The sequence below is a fragment of the Dasypus novemcinctus genome, chromosome 30 (genome assembly GCF_030445035.2).
Source record: "Dasypus novemcinctus isolate mDasNov1 chromosome 30, mDasNov1.1.hap2, whole genome shotgun sequence".
NCBI lineage: Eukaryota > Metazoa > Chordata > Mammalia > Cingulata > Dasypodidae > Dasypus > Dasypus novemcinctus.
The window spans coordinates 41,026,120-41,046,362 of NC_080702.1; the positions used below are offsets into that span (position 1 = coordinate 41,026,120).

Consider the following 20,243-nt stretch of genomic DNA (forward strand, 5'->3'; position numbering starts at 1 on the left):
CTGGATAATGGGATTTTGGAGCAAGACACCAGGATAATGTGCCATTTTCAATGCATCATATCCAGGCTGCACCCTCTCAAGGTGACTTATTTTACCACTGTTAATGTTGACTTTGATCAACAATGTTTTGAGGTTATATTTCCTCAATTCCCTGCATTTCCAAATATGACCATTGGAAAGAAATAAATATGTGAATCCCACATTCAGGAGTGTGATGTTTGTGACACTGCCTTGAGAGAAATGTATCTCCAAATATTATGGAATTCATCTTCATAGTAAATATATATTATTTATTTATTCAATTATTTATATCAGGTTTAATTCATGACATTTATTTTTTTACTTTAGTATGTGATACAGTACTACTTTATTTCGTTTTTCAGTTTATTCCAATTTTGAACATTGGGGCCCTCTTGGCTGTGCCTTGTGTCTATTTGAAATTATTCCCATAATTGCCAGTTTTATTTTTCCACATATTTACTTTTTGGTACTACGAGATGTTCCACGCTCTTTTTGTTAATTTTTCGACGAATTCCTGCAGGCAGCTATTTTTCTAAGAAAATACTTGCAAAGAAGTTGTTAATATCCAAAGTGTGGACACTATATGTGCCTTGCTACTGAGCCATTTCCATGGATATTACAAAGAAATACACATATGTACACAATTCTATGTATATACATTTATTTGTAAATATTTCCACACACAACTCTGTGGAGCTATATTCACCTCCACATGAGTTCGCACTGATGTGTCTACCTCTAAACCATTCACAGAACACTCCAGCATCCTCCCCGTGATTATCTGTAATCCTTAACACCACAGAGAGTAGCATATTTCCCATATTCTATTCATTTACTTCATTACTTGATTCCAGTGTATATGTATAGAAGTAAAAGAATTTTTAACCCATACCCTGATGGGAGACATTGTTAACTAGAGTACCATACTGGTGTACAGTGTCCACTGATTTCATTTTACAGACTCTGCTCATATCTAATATTACTATGTCAGCATCTTTTCCTCCCATTCCCTTGTCAGGGTATTTCATGCCTTAGCAATACAGTTAGATTATTTGCAAATTTGGATGTTGTCAATTTCAGTAGGTTTTAACAAATGCATCATGTCATATGTGTTCAGTTACAGTATAATAGAGTCTCACTCTTCTGAAAATTCCTGAGCTTCACCTATTCAATGCCCCTTCCCTCTCCCTAAAGCCTGGGCAACCAGTGATCATTCTAATGTCCCTGTTTTTTAGTCTCATCCTATTTAGACTGGTTTCTTTTATTTTAAATATTTTTTTAAAAACTTTTATAGATACAAAGATTACATAAATGCTCCATGAAAAGCATAGGTCTGAGTATACACCAAACTCAGTGCCAACCACAGGTCCAGTAAAAGTAACAGAAGAGGCATGTGTAGAAAGGTCACATCTGAGTCCAACTCCATACTCAGGGTCACAAACTCCAAAGTAGGGCCAACTGACATGGCACTGAACTCCAGAGTCATCTGCTGTGACCATAGAACATGTGGGTCTCTGTAGCCCTCGGGAGAACCAGTACCGGCTTGTATATATTTGGCTGTCATGACAGCCAGGCCCTGAACCTAAGCAGACTTAAAACTCCTACCGTCTGGTTTATTGGCCTTACCCCAGCCAGCTAACATGGAGGTGAAGATGGTCAACCATCACCACAAGGAGTCAAGAGTGCCTACAACTGCAAGTAGAATTGCATCCATCATCCACCTCTCGATAAAGAGGTGGAGTGGACATAACCATCCCAGGGTCCACAGGATGGAAGAGGCGAGTATAAATTAGAGTGGACTTACTGATATTCTACTATGGAAATATTGTGATTAGTAATGGCATAAATTGTAGCATTGGTGTGGAGAAAGTGGCCACGGTAGCTGCTGATGATGATAGGGAAAGGGAAGAAGAGATATGAGGTGGGGGCATTTTCAGGACTTGGAGTTGTCCTGACTGCTACTGCAGGGACAGATGCTTGATGTTATATGTCCTGCCATGGCCCACTGGGTGGACTGGGGGATAGTGTAAACTACAATATAAACCATTATCTATGTGGTGCAGCAATGCTCCAAAATGTAATAACCGAATGCAATTAATGTCCCACGATGATGAAAGAAGTTGTTGATGTGGGAAGATTGGGATCAGGACAATGAGGTGTATATGGCGATATCTTAAATTTTTTGAATGTAACATTAAAAAAAATAGAGAAAAAAAGCATAGGAATTTTCATATATACCCCAATCCCCATAGCTCCCACGTTTTCCCAAAGATACAACATCTTTCATTAGTGAGGTACATTCATTGCAATTGATAAACACATTTTGGGACATTGCTACTGAGCATGTATTATAGTTTATACTGTAGTTGACCCTCTCTCCCACACAATCCTTTAGGTTATGGGAAGATATATAATGGCCTATATCTGTCTTTATGAAGTTATTCAGGTCAAGGTCAAGTCCATGCCCACAAAATGCATCCCTGTAAAAAACTGTTTTTCCCTCTCCTTGCCCTAAGAGCCTCCAGTGGTCATTGTCTCTATTTGAGAACATCAATGGGGCCTCTCCTTTATGGGCGTACAACAATTCCTATTCATTGTATTGGTCTACACTCACTGATATAACATGCTGGGTTGGATGGTCCATGGAATTGTGAGTGTGTTGGGTGTGGAACAGGTGAACACAGGGGATTGGTGGGTGAGGGTTGAGACTACAATGTTGAGAAAATGTTTTAGACAATATAATAAGGAAGGGTTACTGATTTAGGGTATTGGCTGGGTGCCTCTGACACAGGGTGCAACTGGGGCAAGCTTCTAGGGAGTGTGTGAGTGCTCATCCCTTGGCTTTTAAAACTGTGAACAGTTTGTGAGGAAACACAGTACCTTTGTCTTCTCTTCATTACCAGAATGTAGTATAGGTTTACCAAATGGTATTACTGAATAAATATTTGTTGAATGACTGAGAAATCAAATGGTTGTCTGGGTTGAACAGATATTGATATCTATGGGGGAGAAAGGAGAAGCAGTTAGACAAGAGGAAATCCTCTTGTGAGTGGGTGGCTCCATTCATTAGAGCCAACTCCAGAGAAGAAAAATTGGGAAATAAAATAATTTAGTGTACCCAGGATCTTTCTCCACAATCAACAAGAGGGACATCAATATGGTAAACCTGGCAATACTAGATCCCGCAAGTTAATAGGGGTGACCTCCTTCTGTGAGGTAGGTGTCCACAGGGATAAAAGGTAAACAGGGAGCTCCAAAACTGTCAAAAGTGACAAAACTGGCACAAGTTTGCATTGTGATTTCTTTTCTTATTTCCAAAGAATAAATTATCTTAGTGAGTATTGAGACAAAAGAATACTTCATTAATGTGGCTCATGAGAATGGAATCCCTAATTGCACAGAAACTCTATGTGCTTCCTCTTCCCTATATCAAATCAAGTATGCTTATCTCTGGAGAAAAGAAAACACAATTTGTCTTCTATAGACCTTATGACTCTTTCCATCTCACTTTTATTCCTGGGAGCAGCGCTTCCAACTTCTTCCATCATTCAAGGATGAACCTGCATTGGTGAACATAGACCCTGTCTTGGTAATTTCAATCTTGGTAATTTCAAGCTTGGAATCTTTGCAGGCACTGAGGGAAAGTATTTTGGCTCCAAGAATGCCATTTATTGGTAGAAGCTTTAAGGACATCAACAGATTATGACCATAGAGAAAACTTAAAACACAAAGTCCTGTCTTATTCAAAAGCCTGAGCAGAAATAGATAGCAGATACACTAAAATAGATTTTTTTTCCAATCTGTCTTCTCTGACCTCTCATTCTTGGGTCTACCCTCTCTCAAAAGCATTTTTCCTTGTTTCACTTTTTCTTCTTTCTCTACAATTCCTGAAATTATCTCTTTAACTGCATTTTTTCATTTTTTTCTTTTAGTCATTCAACATATGTTTAGCTATCAGTTACTTCATGGTGAGCTGTAAATATGATTTTGGGGATAAAGAAATGAGTAAGATTTTGTTCCTCATGTTAAGGAGATTACATCCAAATGGGGTTACACACATAGAAATGAGTATGTCCAATATCTTGAAGTGGCTCTGGAATCCTGGTGAAGTGGATCAAAAAGTATAGACTCATCCTGTGGGGGTTAGTGAAGTCATCACAAGGGAGATTTTAATTGTAATAAGAATTGAAGGAGGATTTTGAGTAATTTCAGAAGGAGAAGGGGATAGAATTGCACCAATAATAGATGACATGGACACAAAAGTACAATCAATATAACCATAAGATGTGGTGAGGGTTTAAAATAAGTTCTTTTTTATTTAAGGATACAATTCCTCTTATATGCACAATCTGTTGTATTTGAAATGATTACATAGTTGTGCATTCATTACTTCAGTCATTATTAGATTATGTTCACTAAGAGATGAAGACTTTCCTTGTTAGTTTTTATAAATGGGCTAGGAGATTTTTTAGCAGATTTTAAAATTGTCTTCTTTATTAAAGATACACATATCACACCAAATTTTAACTTTAAAAATATAAGAGTTTCTCATATACCCAACTCCTCATTCTCCCCAATCCTCCCCCATTAGCAACTTCTTTCATCAGTGTGGCACCTTTCTTTCTTTTGATGAATAGATTTTGGAACATTGCTACACAGCTTGGGTTATAGTTTACATGTGAGTTTACATTCTCTCAGTCTATTCAGTGCGTTATGTCAGAATATATAATGCCCTGCATCTTTCCCTGTGATATCATTCAGGACAATTCCAAGTCCCAAAAAAGCAACCATATCTCATCCTCTTCATCCCTCTCCCTGCCCTCAGCAACTCCAATGGTCACAGTCTCCACAAAAATGATACAGTTTCTTCCATTGCTAGAGTCACAATAAGTCCATAGTAAAATACCATTAAGTACACTCTAATCTTTATTTTATTCCTCCATCCTGAGGACCCTGGGATGGTGATGTCCACTCCACCTCTCAATCTAGAGGGGCCTTAGATCCCACATGGATCTAATTCTCCTGCTTCCACTCTTGGTCTCTCTCAGTTCCCTGGTGTATTGGTTGAGCAACATTTTGTTTGCTTTCAGATTTGGAGGTTACAAATACATCTTCTGTAAACATTCACGTGTGGACTTTTGTGTGGACTCCAGTTTTCATATCACCCACATATATACCTAAAAGCACAACTGTTGGATTGTATTTTAAGACAATGTTTAGTTTTAAAAGAAACTGCTTAACTGTCTTCTGACAGAAAAATTTTGTGTTCTCACTAGCAATGAACAAGAGATGTATTGCTCCACATACTCAATAGCAATTGATATTCTTAGTTTTTAGGTTTTTATCTCTTCTAATAAGCATGTGGGCCTATATCATTTTGGTTTTCGTCTTGCAATTCTCTAATGACAAATGGTGTTTAACTGTTTAAAAGATTTTAATTAATTTATTTATTCATTTATTTATTTAAATTTTTAAGTTTTTAAAGTAAGTTTAGCTTACTGAAATGCTACATAAAACAAAGAGGGGTCCCATATGCCCCACCCCTTCTCTCTCCCACTCTTTTCCATTGTAACATCTTTCATTAGAACAGTACATTGGCTACAATTGATGAACACATATTGAAGCAGTACTATTAACTGTGGACTATAGTTTATATCACAGTTAATATAGTCTGTCCTGCAAAAATGTAGGTAATGACAAAACATATAATGGCCTGTGTCCATCATTGCAGCGTCATGCAGAAAATCCCAATGTCCTGAAAATGCCCTGACTTTACACCTATTCTTCACTCTCCCTCCTCTCAGAATCTCTGGTGGCCATGGCCTTTATATCAATGATAAACATTCTTCCATTGCTAGAATAATAATGTCTATAATAGGAAAATATTAAGTCTGCTTTAGTCCATTGTTCATTCCCCATTCTTGAGGATTTTGTGATCGTGATGCCTACTCTGTTTCTAATTGAGAGGGGGCTTAGGCCCCATGTGGTATATGGGCGGTACTATCTTGCTTGCAGTTGCAGACACTCTTACTTCCTTGTGATGGGTGTTGTCTATTATCATCTCCTTGTTAGTCATTCTGCATATGTCCAATGAATGGAGGAGAAGGTTTTGAAACTCTGTTTAGATTGACGGCTCAACAGGCACATTGAACAGACCAAAGATTTAAGGCTTTGGGACATATATTTAAGAAGGATAGAGCCAACACATGGTTCTTATGTAAATAAAATGTAGAGAAGAGCCACATGTTGGAAATCTACAAATGAGTCTAACTCTTTTACACTGGAAAGCATAAATTCCAAAGTAAGGCCTACTGATAGGGTGCCAAATTCCTGAGATTTTCTGCACTGCTTTTAGTGTCTAGGTATCTGTAGAACCATCAGGATTCCTGCTGTTTGAGGCACTGTTTACTGTAACAGTCAGTGAGATTCTGCTGAGACGTGTATTACTGTAACCTCTGAAATGACTTCCAAACTCACTTTGAAAACTCTTAGTCATAAAACTCATCTGCCTTTAATATTTCCCGTTTTTGATCAAGGTCATTTTCCAGATGCATTGCTAGTTGGCACTTGGTAATAATACCTAGGTGCCAGTGAGGTTGAATTTCTTTTTGTATGCTTATTTGGGAAGTGTATATCTTCTTATATTAGGATTCTGTTCATATGTATTGACAATTTTTTTTTAAAAATTCAGCATTAGCTTTCTTATTTTGTGGTATTAATATTAATTTGTACATTTGTATGTGTAGATACAAAATCATTTATCAGATATATTTTGTAAATATTTTTCCATATTTGTACATTTTCTTACAACCCCTTACCAATGTCTTTTACAGAACCAATCTTTTACATTATAATAAACACTGACTTATAAATTTTAATCTCTCATGGATTATGCTTTCATTACTATACCTAAAAACTCATTACCATCCTATGGATCCTTAGATATTCTTTAGGTTTTAGTCTAGCACTTTTACAATGCATTTTACTATAAAGTGGTATGATTAATTTTTATTCAATTTTTGTGAAATAAATTCAATCAGTGCCTAAATTCCTTTTTTGTTTGATATCAGTACATCCTATTTTTCCAACAATGCTTTTTGAGAAGACCATACTTTCTACAATGAATTGCCCTTGTCCTTTGCAAAACATCAGTGGAACCCATTTGCATGAGGTCATTTGTCCATTACACCAATAGGATTATTTTAATTATTTTTTTAAGTAACTTGCAACCAAATAATATGGTTCCTACAACTTAGTTCTTCTTCTTTACTATTTTGTCACAGGGTATCAAATACTGGTCATAGCGTTTGTTGCTCAAAATAAAGTCTGAGAGTATTTATCATGGAAAATATTGCCTTGCCAAAATCATGGACAGGGATTTCTAGTCAGCAAAACTATCAAGGAGAAGGAGGAACATATGTTTTTTCTGACATGTTCAGAAAAGAGTACGAAATCTATATAAAATACATAAAAATATTAATTTACTGTAATTACAATACAAACAATACCATTTATTATATTTTTCTGATCACTGCTTGTGGCTAAAATTGCATTGCTTTGATATCTCTTCCAGGAAATTCAACATCTACATGGAAACAGAAAACCAAACATATGTTTTAGAATTCATCCTCCTGGGGCTCTCAGAAGATACAGAGGTTCAGTCTCTACTCTTTGGGCTGTTCCTGTCCATGTACCTGGTTACCTTCTTTGGAAACCTGCTCATCATCCTGGCCATCATCTCAGACTCCCACCTCCACACACCCATGTATTTCTTCCTCTCCAACCTGTCTTTTACAGATATCTGTTTCACCTCCACCACTGTACCAAAGATGCTGCTGAATATACGGACAGGAAACAAAATCATAACTTTTGAAAACTGTCTCACCCAGATGTATTTTTTCATGTTTTTTGGACAATTAGATAACTTCTATTTGACTGCGATGGCTTATGACCGCTTCGTGGCAATCTGTCACCCCCTGCATTATACGGTCATCGTGAACCCACAGGTTTGTGTACTCCTGCTACTGGCATCCTGGTTATTGAGTGTGCTGAACTCTCTTTTGCTTGACTTAATGATTTTGCGATTGTCCTTTTGTACAGAGTTGGAAATGTCCCACTTTTTCTGTGAACTTAATCAGGTAGTCAGACGTGCTTGTTCTGACACCTTCCTCAATGACATAGTGATGTATTTTGCAACTGGACTTCTGGGGTTTGTACCACTCACTGGGATCTTTTTCTCTTACTATAAGATTATATCCTCTATTTTGAGAATCTCAACAGCTGGTGGTAAATATAAAGCATTTTCTACTTGTGGGTCTCACCTCTCAGTAGTGACCTTGTTTTATGGTACAAGTCTTGGAGTGTATCTTAGCTCTGCTGCTTCCCAAAACTCAAGGGCAAATGCAGTAGCCTCAGTGATGTACACGGTGGTCACTCCCATGCTGAACCCTTTTATCTACAGTCTTAGAAACAAGGACATAAAGCAGGCCTTTAAAAAGCTGAGAAACCTTCTGTCTATAAAAGGATACTTTGTCTCAACTTTACAAAAGTGCTCATGATTAACAGAAATCAAACCCTAGGGTTTTTTTTTTTCCCCTTGGGAATGAAATTTTTGTTGTCCTTTTAAAGATACATAGATCTCACAAAATGAAAGAGTAAAAAATATGAGTTTCCCATATATGCAACTCCCCATCCCCCACTCCTCCCACATCAACAACCTCTTTCATCAGTGTGGCACATTCATTGCATTTGATGAGTACATTTTGAAGCAATGCTGCACAGCATGGATTATAATTTGCATTGTAATTTGCACTCTCCCCCAGTCCATTTAGTGGGTTATGGCAGTATATGTAATATCGTGCATCTGTCTCTGCAATATCATTCAGTACAACTCCAAGCATTGAAACTGTCCCCATATCACACCTCTTCTTTGCTCACCCTGCCCTCAGAAACTCCCATAGCAACTGTCTCCAGACAGAATAGTGTATCAAACCCTCTGCATTGTTGCAATATCTGTGAATCTTGTCCTTCAAGCAATGAGGCTTGGTTGTCACTGTGGACCCCAAGGGGTGGGGAAGAGAGGAATAGAATAGATGGAAGAGGATTAACCAAGGGCAATGGAAGTGTTCCACAAAATCATGCAATGATGGATATAGGCCATGTTAAATTTCACCAAAAAATTTTAAAAGTGTGTAGTCTAAAATATAAACCATAACACAAACAAATTGTTATAAAATTGTAGAGTTTAATATGTAAAACATAGTGAAACCACAGTTAGTAGCTCTGTTTTAATAACTGTACATCAGCTATAGCAAATATTACATCCACCTGTTAAAAGATAATGGCTGAGAAGGGAGAGAAGCATTTGATGTTGGGCATATGGGAGTCCCCTATATTGTACATGTAACTTTATTGTGATCTAAAACTTTTTGAAGACCTAATAAAAATTGTTTTAATAAAGGATGAAAACACTGATAAAGGAATGGAAGAGATGGCTTTGCTACTGTACATACAAGGCAACGCTTACTACAATAATGAAAGGCAAAATTTCAAAAAAGTTTATGATATTTTTCATTTTTAATACCCAATTTATTTTTCACTTTATTTTAGTTTTTCTTAATTAGTATGCATTCTATTTCTAATCTTTAAACCTATCACTACTATTTCATTTTCCTACTAATTGCATTTAAAAATATATTACCTTCCATTTTTTTAAGAAGTGTTGGATCACAGAGCATTTTAACCATTTCAGGGCAGGAGCACTGGTGTAGGATGTCATTGATGGGGATGCATGGGTGAGAGGGAGTTCTCCAGACCATTCATATAGGGTATATAGATATATTTGGATATTCATTGGATATTGTCATTGTAGGTAAAGATTCACACAGTGAAGGAGTACTGAGTTCTGATTCTGGAAAACTATGTTGCACTCCCCAATTGAGGAGCAACTATCCCCCAAGTGTAAGGACAAAGACCAGTGAGGAAGGATGGCCCAATGATGGGCCATTGATACTGATGACTATACTCATGAGCCTGTGTGCTTGAAATTTCAACTAGGTATAGAGCTGCAAGGTGCTTAAGTGTTACCTCCTGAAAGCATCCATGTTGCTCAAATGTGGCCACTCCCTAAGCCAACTCAATATTACCTTCCCCCCCCCAGTTTGGGACATGACCCCTGGGTTGAGCATCTCTGGTGCAGAGGGATTACTAACAAGCATCAATTGGAGATACAACTAGAAAAAGACCTTGAATATAAAGGGGAAATGTGAAAGACAAATGAGTTCTTGTGGGTAAGAGACTTCAAAATGAATCAGGAGGTCATCCGATGGGTTGGGCTTATGCACCCCTCGGCAGGATTTCAGAGATAGCCCAAGTAGATACTACCCCAAGTTGTGGTGCTCCTGAGGGCTACAGAGACACCTCATTCCTATGGTCATCGCAGATGGCTCTGAAGTTCTGTGCCTGGTCAGAAGGCCCTACTTTGGAATTTGTGCTCTGAAGTGTGATGCAGTTGGACTCAGATGTGACCTCTCTGCACATTCCTCGTCTGTCACTTTTACTGAACCTGTGGTTGGTGCTGGGGTTGTTGTATGCTCAGGAGACTAGAATGAGTCACAACAGAATTACAACACCTGCTCCCCAATTCATTGAACTTTCCCGTGTCAGGTAACAGGGAGGTTAGGATGGTCATCCACCATACCAGGGATCTGAGAGAGACTACAACTGCAAGCAGGAGACTTCCATCCATCCACCATGTGAGATCTAAGCCTTCTCCCAATTTAGAGTGGAGTGGACACTGCCATCCCAGGGACTACAGGATGGAGGAATAAAATATGGGTTAGAGGAGGTATTAATCTATGTACATTATAAGTGTATAGAGAGATGATCTTGTATTTGCTTAAGAAAAAATATATATTTCTTAATTTTTGTACATCAAGGATACCTGTTTATTTTGTATTATTTTACATCATGTGTTCTCTCATTGTATTCCCCAGGATCATGATTGAAGGTAGAAACTGCTGACTGGATTTTCAGCAGTAAAATTTTTCATTCAGGTTATTCTGTATATAAAACTATAGCAGGTGCTGGAGGGATGAAGGTGTACTACATTCACTGCCAGATGAAAGAAACTGCTTGTGTTTTATGGTGTGAGTGAAAAATAAGCTCACCTAACAAAGGCTCTGTACCAGCTACCAAGGTTTTTGTTCATTGGTTCCTGAAAGAGGTCATATCCTGAACTGGAGATATCATCTGACTGCTTTACAATAATCGACATTCCATCTGCAATATGTGCCTTTCTCCTGCACATTCAATATCATAAGTTAAGTGAGGTTGTAATCAACAACACAATCCCTGATTCTTCAAACAATAATGGTCTCAATATATTCTATCATTCTTCTGGTGACATAAGGCTGCCCTTTAAAAATTATTTTCATAATGAAGGATATTATCTGGGAATTTCTTTCAGCACTCCCTATAATACTTGTCTCATTTACACACTTTAAAAAGCAAACGTGTGCTTTTCTCCACCTCCTACTATATCTATTTCTACTATTAAAACTAGATATTAGGACATAATTTCAGATTTTTATGTAGGCTTGCTATTTTCTTTCTAAGGTAGACTAAGATGAATGTGTCATTCATCAACTGATTTACGTGCCATCTTTACAAATGTCAAACCAGAGTGGCATTTTGGAATTAGTGATTTCTCTGACCTAATGGTCATTTTTGAAAATATTCAGAATTGCTTATATATTTGTATTCACTTCATATTCTTTGGGAATGCTGTGAATTCATTTTCAATTGCACTTTACTAATGCACTGGTTCAGTCTATTATGTAAGTCATAAACACATCAGAACTGCAATTTTCTATGAATGATAGTTCATTCATGTAGTTTCATAAAATGTCTATGTTTTGATTGCACCATAATCTGAGAATTAAAAATCCTCAGCTTGTCATTTCTTTGTGGAATTCCGTCCAGTGTAAGAGCCCCATCTTATTACACATTACTTGAATTAGGATTCTCAGTAAAATTGTTTATCACATAAACCTATTTGTCAAAATCTTTCCTAGGTACTCTCTTTAGATGTTACTGCAAACGATGTATTATGAATCATTTTTTCCAAGCTATACAAGCATAATCATTTACATTTATCCAGTGGAAATAGTATCATTAGTCTTCTCACCGACAAGAATTTGACGTATCAATTTCCAGTTACTACCCTACAAGACTGTTATTTTGCAATCAGTTCTTGTACAAGAATAGTTTATATGAAAGGCTTATTTTTAAGCAGAAATCTCTTTCCAAATAAAAGCTTTTAAGAATTTTGACTTAATCCTGTTGTTCATTATAATAAATAGACTTATTTCTTTTTCTATTATAGATGGATATTCCATCAATGGAAGAACATTTATCATTGATATAAAGGCAGAGGCCACCAGAGGTTCTGAGGGGAGGGAAGGGAAGAAGAATAAGTGTAATATTGGAGACATTTTGGAGACATGGGAATTCTACATGACATTGCAGTGATGGAAACAGGGCCATTATACTTTTTGTCATAACTTAGAAAGTTGTGTGAGACTGAGTGTAAAGTATAATAAAAAATATAGTCCATGGTTAGTACTAATATTTCAATATGTGTTCTTCGAGGTTAACAAATGTACAACTCTAATGAAACATGTTGTTAATGTGGTGAAGTGTGGGAGGTTAATTGAGCGTGGCATATGGGAATCTCCTACAATTTTTAAGTAACATTTATATAATCTAAAGCTTCTTTAAAAATAAAAAAGGTCAACTAATTTTTGAAAAAGAATTTTGAGAAAAAAACATAGTAAGCATGCACACTTATCTTATAGAAGAAACTAGAGTTATATCTTTCAATAATTGGAAGTTAGATAACACCGAAAACAGGCCAGGTATGAAAGTTGATACTTCTGTTATAATCAGGAACACCGTATAATCAAGAAGACTCAACCGAAATTGTTGGCTACACAAATATGCCCCCTTTCTGCAGTCAGGTAGGAGGAGGCTCATGACTTTAGTATTGATTAAATAGGCATCACATCTGCAATTTCCCCGTCTTCTGGAGGACAGCAACACAAGCCACAAAGAGGGAGAAAAGGCTGCTAAGAGCCTTGTACGGTAACACCCTCACAACCTAAGAAGACTCAATTGTGGATGCCAAACTTACTTAAAATTTGCGTGTATTTTTGGAGAGAGGGTGATTGTATATCTTTCAAAATCCACTAAGAAGCTTCGCTGTTGCCTTTCTAAATACTTAGCTGGTAATTTGAGTCATAAGATTTTTTATTAAGTAAATGTCATCTGTGAGTGATGGAGACCTTTTCAACTCTATTATATTTTCCTAGAACTTATGTTTTACAAATATCTTTTCTTACTTCCCCATTCCTGCATGTTCTCTTTTTCTCCAAAAAAAAAAGTATTCCTGGTGTTGTCAGTAGAATCCAGGACCCTAAAACATGTGGAAACAATGATTCAATCTAAACTAAGGATATAAATTTGTTCTCCTGTAAAACTAAATTTATTGTTTAAGAATCTATAAATGACTACAAGGAAAAAACAAAACATCATATTGTCTATTACCAGTGAAACTTAAGTGAAGTTTAGGGTTTTTTGTGTGTTTTCTTTAAAGGGAAAACTTGAAGAGAGTTCCTAAAATATAGCTTTCAGCCAAAGGCACTTACATAAATTCAGTGAGGGATAAATACCAAGCTACAAAGGGAAACATGAGCATTTTTCCTGGAGAAGTGGGAGATTTGATTACTGCCTGTAAACCATGAAATGTATGTTATATAGAAGGAGGACAAGATACATTTTGAGTGAACTCTGTTCTGTTTAATTGTATTATATTCCAAGATTTGAATAAATATTTTGGTACTCTATCATGAGAAATTTAGAAAAGATCAACACTGTCACTTCCAGAGGGTGGAAGTGAGAATAAACGCTCTCAGGTACAAGGCAAATCATTTAAACCAAGACACAGTAGAAAATTATGGCAGAGCCTTTGCCTCTTATAATGCATCATAGGGTAGCCCCCGTCTAAGTGAGTATATTACAAACATAGAAGTAATAATTCCTTCCTCCATTGCCAAGAACTGAGTTTAAAAGAGAAACAAATTCCAGAGTAGCAGTATTGGATGAGAAGTTCCTGGATTTCACCTCTTAATGTCTTTCCCCAATGCCACTCTTCCCATTTCTTCTCACTTCCAGTTCACCCCTCTTAGAAGAATTGGAAGCACCCACATATTAATAGCTCTAAGATACATCATCCTAAGTCTGGTTAGGTTTATGTTTCATCTCCTGGAGTTTCCTGAATAAAGACATATTGTATTTATTTATTATGGAAGGAGGAAACCATCTGTGGAACAATAAATGACTGAAATCAGTCTGTGGATCTGTTTTGCTGTGATAAGAAAATATCATGAGAGGCAATGTTTTATGGGCAATAAATGGAAGGACACAGAGAAATTGTCAAATGTAGGAAAGTCCACAGAAATAAATTTGGTTTATTTTCCATTTCTGCTTCAGGGTTGGTGGGTCTTTGGTTTCCACTGCAAATAAATTTCTCCCACTCCCACTAGTTGGATATTTTAAATTTTCATCATTGTAAATTTCAGCTTAAGAGGTTCTCTTTATTTCATTATTGAAATATACTATTTTATATAATTGCAACATTTTTAATTTTCTAAAACTCATTAAAAAGCGTTGTTTCATATTCTCTGAATATTTTCAAAATCTGAAACACTTAAAGACTTTTTTCTTACTGTTTTTTTTTTCTGTTTCTTAGCCATCGTAACTTGCTTTCTCAGGATCTATATTGATTAAAAAATATTTTAAAAGTTACTTATATTACACAAATATCACATTAAAAAGAGGGGATTCTCATATGCCCCACTCACCACACCTCCCTCATTTTTCCTCATTAACATCTTTCATTAGTGAAATACATTCATTGCAATTGATAAGCACATTATGAAGCATTGTCACTAAGCATGGACTAATATTTACATTGTAGTTTACACTCTCTTGCACTCAATTCTGTAGGTTATTGTAAGATATATGATGGTCTGCATCTGTCACTGCAATGTCTTTCAGGACAATTCCCAAGTTCTTAAAATGCCCCCGTATTACACCTGTTTTTCCCATTTCCTGCCCTCAGAACCTCCAGTGACCACCACCTCCATATTCCCTACACGTTGCTTTTCTGCCCTTTCATTTGAACCTAGAATTAGTACTAGAGTTGGTAGGAGTACGTACAAGAGACTAAAATCTTGGTGCTGTCCCTGTGCCAGCTGGGCCCTGAATCTCAATGGAATTCCAACACCTACTCTCCAGTTCAATGATTTCACCAGGACAACTGGCAAGGAGACGATGATGGACAACTACCATACCAATGATCTGAGAGAGTATACACCCATAAGTAAGAGAGTCCCATCCATCAGCCCTAAAGGATCACAGCTCCTCTCAATTAGGTGTGGCATAGACATCACCATCCCAGAATTCTCTGGATTGGGGAATGAACTTTGGACTACAGTAGACATACTGTTATCCTACTATAGACATATTGTGATTTTAGCAATGGAAGAAATTATGGATTGATATATTGATTTTTATTTGTGGGAAATAGAAAAAGAAGGGCAAACTGGACCTATATCTTGTAGAAGGAAAGAAATAATATAGATTAAATGAAGAGAAATGACATAGAATATAGAAAAAACAATTGTGTAAACCAATGAAATTGTTTCTTGGTAAAGATCAATAAAATAGCGAAGGTTTATTTAGATGGAAAAAGAAACAATAAATAGCATGTGAATTACCAAAATCAAAAATGAAATCAGGGATGTTGCTAGATATTGCTGACATTAAAGGTATTATGAGTGAAATCTATGAACAATTGTCTGCCAACAATCTAGAAAATGTTGAAGAAATGGACCAAATCCTAGAAATGTGCAATTTGTCTAAATTGACTGAAAAGAAATAAAACTCAACAAAAACATAATAGTGAAGAGATTCAATTAGTTATCAAAAAAACTCCCAAAACTAGAAGTCAAGGATCAGCAACTTCCATAATGAAATCTATGAAATAGTCAAATAAGAATTAATTACAATATTTTTCTAAACATTGCAATTTGAATTCAAGATATATAAAGCATACAAACTCATTCTATAAGGCTAAAGCGATTGTGATGCCAAAACTACGTAAAACATAACAAAGAAAAACAAGAACATTTTCTCTCATAAATATAGAAGCAAAACCCTTATCAAATGCCAGCATGTCAAATCCAAGAGAATATTACAAGAATTATTATCCAAGACAAAATGGGATTCAAAATGGGTGTTCAATTTAAGAAAATCAATGTAATACACCCCATTAACCCAATGAAGAGGAAATCACTTGAAAATCTCAATTGGTGAAGAAAATGTGAATAATAAATTCCAACACCTTTTTCTGATAAAATACTTAGAAAAATAAGAATATGAATAACTTCCTGGACAGGATAAACAAAATATATATTAAAAACACAGGTAATCTTATCCTCAATCCTGAAAGAGTAAACACCATCTCCTTGAGGTCTGAAAGAAAACAAGGATTACTGTTTTCAATATTGGTATTCATTATTGTCCTGGAAGTTAAGAAATTAGATCATAAAACTAAATAATGTGTACCCAAATTAGAAACGAAGAAGTAAAACCATCTGTTTTCAGAGATGTGATGAGTCTTTATATAGATCATGACAAGTTTCTCTGAGTAAACTTTAGAGCTCATAAATGAATTCAGCCAAATGAAACTTATCAGATTAACATGCATAAATTAGTTGTGTTTTATACACCATAAAGAACATTCTTAAACGGGCAATAAAAAAACCCATTCAACATAGCATCTAAAAGAACAAAATACATAGGAATAATTATAACTAAGCAGGTTGTGCAATAAAAACTTCAAAAAATGTTGGAAGAAATTAGAAAAGAGCTAATTAAATGGCAAGGCATTCTGTGTTAATGAATAGGAAGAATTAATTTTACTAAGATGTCAGTACTATCCAAAGTTATTTATAGCTTCAATACAATTCCCGTCTAAGTCCTAAGAGCCTTTTTAGCTGAACTGGAAAAGCTGATCCTGATTTATATGTAAATAAACTTCAGGAGTACTCCAGTACATCTTATGGTGTTGCATTTATTTATTTGCTTATCTCTTGCCTTATGAAGACTGTGAGGTGTTTGAGCTGAAGCAAAATATCTTACTCTTCTATTCATTCCCAGAACACAACTTATTATTTACCATACAGTAATGCTGTATTTACCATAGAGTAATGTTGTATTTGTTGAAATACTGAAAAATAAATGATTGAGTGATTTCAACATATATTGCTAAGTTTTTGGGAGAATTCAGAATCAGTGAGAGAAAAGCAAATCCTGTTGAAAGAGGGAAGTCCCATGACTCCAGAGGAGACAAACTGGAAACCGAAGATATTTTATTGTACCCAGAATATTACTCCAGAATCAGTGAGAGAGAAACCATTTTTGGGAAACCTTGTAATATAAGAGTTCACATTTAAAGAAAGGCAACTTTCTCCTGGGAAGGAAGGAGTTCACTTGGAAAAAATATATGATAATGGAGCCCTATGGCTGTCTCCTAAGTGTCGAAACTGGCCCAAGTTTTGTTGTGTTTTTCCTTCTTAGCCCAAGAGAAGTAAATATCTTATGGAGAAGAGAGACAAAAGAGTGCTTCATTAATGAGTTTCATGGGAACAAAACCCCTAAAAGGCCTGTGTGGCAGGTTGATACAATTCACGAATTCCAATAAAGAGATTTAATTTATGTTTGTAAACTGCTCTGTTCCTCTGCATGATACCAGTTGATTGATTTAAATAAAAAGTTTTTACATTTATTTGATTAAATCAAGTTGGGGTTTTGATTTGAGCATATCATTAGTGGGACTCAGGGCTGAGTTCTGCCCCCTTGGTGTCTTATATCACTTAAGAAGATAGGCAAGAGAAGATACCCAGAGGAACAGAGAGAGCTTCATAGATATAGAAGAGGAGAAAAAGTCATCATTTTGGTTCTGCCATGAGACAGAAAGGAGAAGGCTCAAAGAGCAAAGGACCTGGGAAGAGAAATGAGCCCTATGCCTGGCTACAACTGACACCAGAAGAATCTAGAACCATGGAACCTTAAGAGGTAGAAGGAAGGTGGAACCCTTGCAGAGCAGCAATCATCTTTGTGAGTAAGTACCTCATATTGTACAGTGATTTGGACTCTTTATGAACTGGTAACTGTAAGGTTTTACCCCAAAAATATACCATTTATAGAAGCCTACAAACTTCTGGTACTTTGCATCAACACCCCTTTGGCTGACTAATACAACATGGAAAATCTAAATTCTATTCCTACAATTTCTCAAGTCTACTTTACTAATCTCTGGTGAAGAGAGAACACAAACACTTCTTCTAGAGACTTCCTGGGTTGTTTCATCTCATTTCACCCCCTGGCAGTTAAGTTTTTGCTTCATCCATCATTCTAGAAATAGTCTGCATTGCTGAACACTGCCATGACAATTTCTTGATGAGTCAGAGAACCTTAACAGTTGCTGGGGAAATGTGATATGGCCGCATTGACCCTTTATTTTTGGTAACTTTAGGGGATTAACAGGATAAATACATAAAGAGAATAAGCATTACAAAGCCCTATAGTTTAAAAAACTTAAGGGAGGGACATAACATACACACACAAAAAAACTTCTTTCTCTGATTTCCTTCTTTGGCCTTATTTTTCACTCATGTGACTTCCATCTCCCAGCAAGATTTTTGTTTCATTGCTTCTTTTTCACAATTTTTGGAAGAATCTGGTTCAACACATCTATCCATTTTTTCTTTTAGTAATTCAACTGACGTTTAGTTATCAAACAATGTGAGAATTAAATATTAATCTGGGAATGCAGGAATGAGTAACACATTGAGCCTTCTACAGGGAGATTATATCTAAACAGGTTAAGATACATAGACATGAGTACATGCAATATTCTGAGCTGGCTTTGAAATCCTGGTGAAGAGGATCTAGAAATTTGGACTCACCCTGTGGAGGTTAGTGGAGGTGTCACATGGGAGCTAATGATTGAACTGAGTCTAGAAGAAGGAATTGGAGTAATTCCATGAGGAGGTGGAGGTCGAAGCACAGCAAAAAGAGATAGCAGGGGCACAAATGTGGGTTCAGTATAAGCATAAGATGTAATACGGTTTGAAAAATAGTTCTCAGTATCTGATGAACAATGAGAGGCATGCATGAAAAGTGGAAAATGAGCCTGGACAGATTAGAAGCAGTCAATTAACAGAGAGCCTTGTATTCTTTCCACAAGTTGGATATTTTTGTTTGAGGTTATTGGAGAGTCTATGTAGGATCTAGAGACAATGATGCTCATGAAAATCCTTGCCCAGTAGAAAGATTTCTCTGGGTTCATATGACTCTAGCTTTTGTTAAAACTTTGGAGAGATGATGAGGAATGAAAATCGAACAGTTGACGTGGTGAAGGAGGTTTGATGAGTGAGTGTACCTGGGGTTGAATCATAATGTGTAAAGTATTCACTATTAATACTAGGCACAATTCCAGTCATTTCATATTCAACATTTTATTCAGTTATATCAATTACTCTATGAAATCAAAGTAATTTTCCAATGCATGCAATTGTGTCTGGATTGAATCTTAGAGTTTGATGTTCCTAAGAATTAGCACTTCACTAAAAATTTTACTTCTTAATAAACTTAATATTTGGAAGAATGTTCGATTTTCTGAAAGTGTGGAAGGATGTACTGGATAGTTTCTAAGAACCTTCCAAACCCCTTCCCTTGTTTTTAACATTTACCCTATAAATTAACATATATACATCTGTTTCCATAACTTCTCAGTCACTTTGTGATAGTGACAGCTTCTCAGACTCAACTTCGTTTTGATAACCTGGATACTTTTGAGGAGTGGAGGTGAGGTATATCGTAAAGTCTCCTTCAGTTTGAATTTTCTGATTTTCTTCTCATGATTAGACTGAGTTTATGTTTTGTGCTTGTGTGGTAATACACCAGAGATAAAGTGTCCTTTTCATCATATAACAAGCAGGGTTCATCCTATCAACATGACTTATAACTGTTGATATCGACTTCTTTCAGCAGTGTTTTGAGGCCCCCCAGTGTCAAGTTCCTCATTTCTCTGC

At 36.2% G+C, this 20,243-nt stretch overlaps 1 protein-coding gene across 1 annotated transcript; it reads left to right on the top strand.

The window, feature by feature from the left end:
* The first annotated feature begins 7,610 nt into the window (after window positions 1-7,610).
* Window positions 7,611-8,579, top strand: LOC101441973 (olfactory receptor 7A10-like). The gene has a single exon (XM_004484411.4). It carries the CDS (start codon window positions 7,611-7,613, stop codon window positions 8,577-8,579), a length of 969 nt encoding a protein of 322 aa, XP_004484468.4.
* Window positions 8,580-20,243: the final 11,664 nt, after the last annotated feature.

Excerpts from the sequence above, each read along its gene's own strand:
- LOC101441973 (XM_004484411.4), top strand. The coding sequence starts at position 7,611 with ATGGAAACAGAAAACCAAACATATGTTTTAGAATTCATCCTCCTGGGG.